A 6,912-nucleotide genomic window follows, 5' to 3' on the forward strand; every position below is an offset into this window, starting at 1 on the left:
TTTTGGAGTTGTGATGTTGTGACCAATTTTCTACGATATTGATTCTAAGGTAGCTTTGGGGCAACTACATGTGGTAGGTGTAACCACCTGCCGGTTGGATGATTCAATCTTTCACTCAAATTGAAGTAGAATAGACGGAAACTGAACTGAGACAACATTTTGGACTTGAAGATGAGATAGAAGAGGCTGAGTTCTTCTTCAGAGAGTATTGGCCCTCAAGTCGAGCGTTCTTATCGCATTTCTTTATATATTTATCGAGATATGACAATTGTGGGCACGTTCACTAGATCCAATTTACAAAGTGAGGCTAGGCCTCGTAGTTAAAGGCCCTAGGCTCAAAAAACAACTTTTAAAAGCATCCTAAAAATAGGCTCCAAAATCTTTTGCTTCTAATAACTTCTCAAAAAGTCAATTGATTTAATAACTTATCCCCAAAATCTTTCCAAAATGATTGCTAAATAGCTGACACCCAAGAAGCTGTACTTGCATGTGAAATTGCCACACCAACAATTCCGTACACTGCCTATGATTTCTTTGCGGCAAGATTTACACATCGCTAAGCTGAAATTTAGTTCTCTTCTTGCGGCCTCTTCTCCTATTCTATTGGTTGGTGGTGCCATGTCACTAACTTGCACGGATGGTTATTTTGTCTTGTGGATGACTACCATGAGTCTATATATTGCACTTTCCTTTAAAGGTGAATCTGGGCTTATCCTAGATTCATCTACGTATGTTTTTAAGTCATATAACGGACATGCAAACTTTACACTTGTGAACATTTCGTCCAATTTATGAACAATTGTTATTGTGTTGATTCTTTCTAGATTTTGAGATGCATATGCCCTATCAACTACCTTGTTTTTGTGGTAATTTTCCCAATTTAATGCTTTTTAAGTGCTAGGCTTCATTATGGCCGAGTCTGCCCTGCATCTCTAGAGTTATGACAGAACCTCAGTATGCAGATTTTGTGTTGATGTATGCTCACGCATGTGTGTGGGAGCATATATTAGTACCTAGTTTTGCACCCACTATTGGGCACTGACGACGTTAGTGGGGATGTCGTAGTATTTAGTCAATACTATGCATGATGGAGCTGATGATTATTTTGTCTTGTGGATGACTACTATGAGTCTAGACCTTGCACTTTTCTTTAAAGGTGAATCTGGGCTTTTCCTGGATTCATTTTGGTATATGTCATTGAATATAGAATATATGTTTCTAGCATCTTGAAGTTTTTTGTTTTCTTTTGTTTAGGGAGGCTGGAGATCCTAACAAGCGCAAGGGTTTTCTACCACCAGAAAAACAGTACTTGATCACCAGAAATGGTATTGCTGACTTGCAACACATTAAATGTTGGAGTCAGATTTTGGAATTGGCTGCACAGTCTCAAGCATATGGATGTTTAAGCATACATTCGGCATCAATTCAGCCTGTCTTAGGATTTGGTTGTATAAGCGGTCACCAAATATCTAGCGTGATTTCAGCATCAAGTTGAATGGGCTAATTTGTAAATGTGGAGGAGGAATATTTCAGCATCAAGTTGAATGGGCTAATTTGTAAATGTGGAGGAGGAATAATACTTTTCTTGTATAATTTGTTGTCTTGCAGCTCCTTGCCTCAGAAGGGCATCTTCTATAGAAGAGGACTACGAAGCTGCTGGTGGCGAGGTTTTACTTGAGAATGATGACGACAATGGTTGGCTCGCAACCCATGGCAAACCAGGTAGGCTTTTCTCTTTAAAGTATACTCGGTACTTTCAGTACCGAATTTGTACAAGTGTTAAATTTATCTGGTTTGATTGGAATATTTCCTTCTCACATGTTGTAGGTGATCAGAAAACTGAAGAAATTACCCCATCAATCACTGAAGACCGTGATTCAAACAATAAAACTATGGTAGCAAATGGCATGGCCAAAGATGAGGACGATGAAGATGTTCCAGACATGTCAGACTATGTTGAAAATGATGATGCAAGTGGATCTTTTGTTATACGCATGCTTATAAGTTTTTGGCAATGTTTTACTCATATTTTGAATGCTTTGTTTTTCTTTAATCTTTTCGTGATCTGATTATTAAGCTCTAATCTATTTTGGAAAATGCCATTTTGTAAGTTTCTGCCCTCTTCTCATTTTAGCGAAGTCTTTCAACAGTTGTTAGCTCATAGCGTGCTCTGGGTTTAACAAGCCATGTTCAATCATTCTTATTTGAGAAGACAATATGAAGCCTCATGTTTTGCCCTCATTGGCTAGAAGTATTATGTTGGAACATTATGATTGCTGTCTATGAGGATATTTGAAGAGGTGTTCCTGTTGGAATGGTTGGGCCCTAATTAATTGAAGGGATAATTCATTCACAGGCAACGTTGGAGCCATCTTACCTCACAGCTCAAGAACCTGATGAGGATAACATCCTTCGGACAAGAACATATGATGTCAGCATAACGTAGGTGATCAACTTTATTTTTCTGATTTAGTAGCATGGCGAAGCGAAATAAAAGGTCCAAAGTAACATATCCTCGTTTATTTTTGGGCCAGGTATGATAAATATTATCAAACCCCTCGTGTTTGGTTGACAGGGTATGACGAGGTAAGGTGGTTTGCTTGATGTGATGTCATTTGTTTCTTTTTGAAAATGCTTTGGGTTTATGCATCTTAGGCTTGGTATCTTTATGCATTTCTGCATTGATGGGTACCTTTAATGACTTGTATCGTGCTTCTTTGGTTTGCAGTCCCGAATGCCACTGCAAGCAGAGCTAATCTTAGAGGATGTCAGCCAAGATCATGCCCGCAAAACGGTATATTGTAGAGTAGCATGAGGCATGTAGGTTCTTCAGAACTAGTGCTTTTTGATTTGTTACTTTTCTCTACAGGTCACTATAGAGGATCATCCACATATGGCTGGCAAGCACGCTTCCGTCCATCCCTGCAGACATGGAGCTGTCATGAAAAAAATAATCGATGTATTATTGAGCCGTGGAGTGGAACCAGAAGTCGACAAGTATGGATTCTCTGTTCAAACATACAAAGCTTTCTGCTTAACAATTGTCTCTTAAAATGCAATAAGACTATTTCCTACTCTCTCATCTCTTAAACAATTACATTACTTACAACAAGAGCACAATGGCGAAAGGAATGTAGAGGCTTGGGGAGGGAGGGAGGAGAGAAGAAGAAGAGAGAGAGAGAGAGAGAGAGAGAGAGAGAGAGAGAGAGAGAGAGAGAGAGAGAGAGAGAGAGAGAGAGAGAGAGAGAGAGAGAGAGAGAGAGAGAGAAGCAAAAGAAGAAGAAGAAGAGAGTTTTAACGTCGTAGGAAACTATCCCAAGAGACCTTAAAGATCTAGCCGACGATGAGTTGAACTCAAGACCTGATAGGGAAATGGAATAACCAATCTACCACACTTGGGTGATAGAAAGGTTATACCGTTTTCCTCTTTTTATTAGCGCACACACACACACACCCACCCACACACCCGAGAAGAAGAGAGTTTTAACGTCATAGAAAACTATTCCAAGAGACCTTAAAGATCTAGCCGACGAGGAGTTGAACTCAAGACGTGTTATTCAAGAGGGACATGGCCAAGGTTGGCCCGTACGTACGTATGGACTGGATCCGTACGGTACGTCCGTACAGTACGGATCCGTACCGTACGGATTCAATTTGTACAAGTTTAAGTTTTTTTTTCCCTCCGTCCGGGTGGTGGGGTGGTGGTGGTGGTTTCTATCTCCTCTTAAGTTCCATTGCTATTATTGACATGTGGTATTGTGTCCCAAGTTCGTATCATGGACCATGGTAGGTCACTTGATTGATGTTTGATGCCATATAGACATATAGAGTGATATATTTGTAGGCTTCTCTCATGAAATTCCTATTTTCTTCCTAATTTTTAAGGGATTTTTACCAATAGTGCGTATTTTTACGTACCTTAAACCTCAATCCATACGTACCGAATACGTACAGAATTTTATGTTTGGTTCCACCTTGGAAATGGCATAACCAATCTACCACACTAGAAAGGTTATACCATTTTCCTCTTTTTATTAGCGCGCACACACACACACACCCACCCACATACCCGAGCAGAAGAGGATTTTAATGTCGTAGGAAACTATGCCAAGAGACCTTAAAGATCTAGCCGACGAGGAGTTAAACTCAAGACGTGTTATTCAAGAGGGAAATGGCATAACCAATCTACCACACTTGGGTGATAGAAAGGTTATACCATTTTCCTCTTTTTATTAGCACACACACACACATCCACTATCACGTGACACATCCAACCCTATGTGTCAGTGGACAAGCTACAACATGATCAGAATTCAGTTCAGCCAAGTCAGTCTAGAATAGGAAGTGATCTGGCACTTTTGTGAGTCTGTTCGCAGACCGTGCATGTCCAGACACTTAGTGTAGATGCATATCCTTTGGTTGCACACAGCATGATCATAAGCATTCCCATCAGAATCCTTCAGGGGAATTTTCCAGTGCATTTAACCTATTTTCTCTATTTTTGACATTTTTCACTTATTAATTTAAGTGACTTTTGTTGGAAAGTAGGTAGGGCAAATTGAGTAAGTTTGTATATAAGCAAACCTAGACTAGCACTAATTGACAGAAGAGGCAACAGGAGCCAAGCTCAACAGGCACCTTCTCAGCAGGAACCCCCAGCAAGGCCTAGCGTTTTTGCTACACAACAGAGAGGCTAGCGTTTTGCATCAAGACCCCATATCAGCCAGTGTTTTTGCATTTGTAGATTCTCGGCGACAACAGAACCACAGATCAGCCTAGCGTTTTGCATTTGCAGGGCATCTGGCGACAGCAGATCAGTTTTCAGCCCTAGCGTTTTTGGTTTGCAGATCAGCCTCAGCGTTTTGCAGATTGACCGCGACGGAACATCAAGAAACCTCAGCGTTTTCAGTTTTCAGCGCGTCGTCGTCGCATTGTCTCCATCGACATCGTCACCGACATAGAGTCAGAATTCAGCAGATAAAGACCATCAGATTTCAGCCACAACGTCGGTCTCGTCATCCTCGTCGTCGACATCGACCTAGTTTAGACTTGCATCAGTCACATACATCCCCATTGTACCAGTTTTGCAATCAATAGTAGACCACTCTCGCCGACGAGAGTGGGGCCTTTGGAGAGGTTTTACAACGTCTCTGGTGTCGTATTCTCTTCTCTCTCTATCTCTCTGTCTCATTCACAGTGTCCATTCACTTTGTTTGTGTCCATTGCACTCTCTCATTAAGAACGGAAGGCTCTCCCTTCCATAAGAACAAAAACGAACCTTGAGCACATTATGGAGCACTCATCTTGAGCAAAGTTCAAACATTCCTTCCGCTGCACCTTACATTGGTATCAGAGCTTTGACAGTGTTCTGTATCACTCAAGGAAAGAACCACAAGAATCACAAGAATTTTTTTTCTTGTTGAGGTCGCACGAACCCAAGTTCGCTTGGGCACGTCGATTCCTAATCGTGTTTTTGAAGAGTGACAGGAATCCCAAGAAAGAAGGGCTTGTCCAGCCTCCCCTTGTGCCTCTTTTCACTCATTGAGAGCGGACCGTGCACTTAGTGGCCGGCCAATCGACGTGAGGTGGGAAAAAGCAACCTTGGTGTGAGCGCAAGGCCGCCAAGGAGTGCGCCCGCGGGAAAGAGAAGAACTCGGGTGAAGAGAAGATCCTTCTCTAACACGGATTGCAAGCAAAAGAAGACCCTCAAGAACCTCAAGACCTCAAGACCCCCAAGAACCCAAGTTCCTCGTGAACTACCAAGACCACAAGAACCCACGACTTCAGAATGGTCATCACTCGAAGCGGAATGGATACTTCGCTTAGAGGTGATGAGCATGAGAGAGGCGAAGAAGAATTTTCCCCACCAGGAGGTTTTTCCGACCCTTCCCCATCTACGCGAAAGATTGCACCAGATCCTACGACGCTTTTCGACAAGATGATGATGGACAAGAAGTTAGATAGAAAAGCAGAAATAGAGCGTGAACACGAGGAAAAGATGGCATCCATAGAGCGTCAAATACACAGAAAGAGTGGCAGCTATACATTGCGAGAACAAAGCAAGACAAGCAGAATATGACCGCGAGACCGAAGCACGACAAGAGAAGAGCGATCAACACATGAAAGAGTTCTTGCGACTCTTTTATTAAGTGCAGACACAGATGCAAGAGATTCAAGAGAAGGAGACTCTCTCACTCCCTTCTTCTCTCAAGCATGACACATGATAATGATGAGCATGATGATTTGAATGCCAATGATTTGCATGATGATTTGGATGATAATGATGAGCATGATGATTTGCATGACTAAGATGTGATTTCTGACAAGCATGATGAGTTGCATGAATATGATGTGATTGTTCACAAGGATGATGTGTTAGTGGATACTTTTTCTAGCGAAGCTAACGTCCTTGCAAGCTCGATCGATCACGAAGGATCGATCTTGGCTCTTTAGCCCAAGTCCAAAGCACCCCCTCAGGAAGAACCGATCTTGGCTCTCGAGCCTAGGTCCAAAGAACCCTTACAGGAAGTACTATGTGTTCGCATGATTAGTCAGCACGCATTGTACGAGTGTTTTATTCGTGATCGTTTCCTGTATTTTCGTCAGCGCCTTTATGTGATTCCTTTTCCTAGGCATGACATATTGTACGTTGAGCACGTTTCACTTATGAATGAGCACGAATGTATGCGGATTGTTCATGAAGTATGTATGTAAGAAAGTCACATTCCATGTCTCTTCCTTGGCATGACACATTCGTAGAAAGAGCACATGGAAGTATGAGCACCAAGCATGGGCATTTCCGTTGTGAATTGCCACAGTTGATTGCTTTAGATCAGAAGAGAAAGATTCGATCTCATTGTTTCTGTGTGTGTGGTGAACGGTTTGGCACTCCAGTCTCCGTCTCTTTGTTCA

At 42.0% G+C, this 6,912-nt stretch overlaps 1 protein-coding gene across 1 annotated transcript; it reads left to right on the plus strand.

The window, feature by feature from the left end:
- Window positions 1-525: 525 nt before the first annotated feature.
- LOC147417050 (autophagy-related protein 3-like) lies at window positions 526-3,089 on the plus strand. The gene is made up of 8 exons (XM_086507795.1): window positions 526-606; window positions 1,223-1,325; window positions 1,609-1,722; window positions 1,828-1,970; window positions 2,357-2,442; window positions 2,535-2,586; window positions 2,729-2,794; window positions 2,870-3,089. The coding sequence occupies exons 1-8, from the start codon at window positions 526-528 to the stop codon at window positions 3,050-3,052; spliced, it is 828 nt and encodes a 275-aa protein (XP_086363921.1). The 3' UTR covers window positions 3,053-3,089.
- The last annotated feature ends 3,823 nt before the right edge of the window (window positions 3,090-6,912 follow it).

Source organism: Adiantum capillus-veneris, unplaced genomic scaffold, assembly GCF_014529385.1.
Source record: "Adiantum capillus-veneris isolate H3 unplaced genomic scaffold, ASM1452938v2 Hic_scaffold_325, whole genome shotgun sequence".
NCBI lineage: Eukaryota > Viridiplantae > Streptophyta > Polypodiopsida > Polypodiales > Pteridaceae > Adiantum > Adiantum capillus-veneris.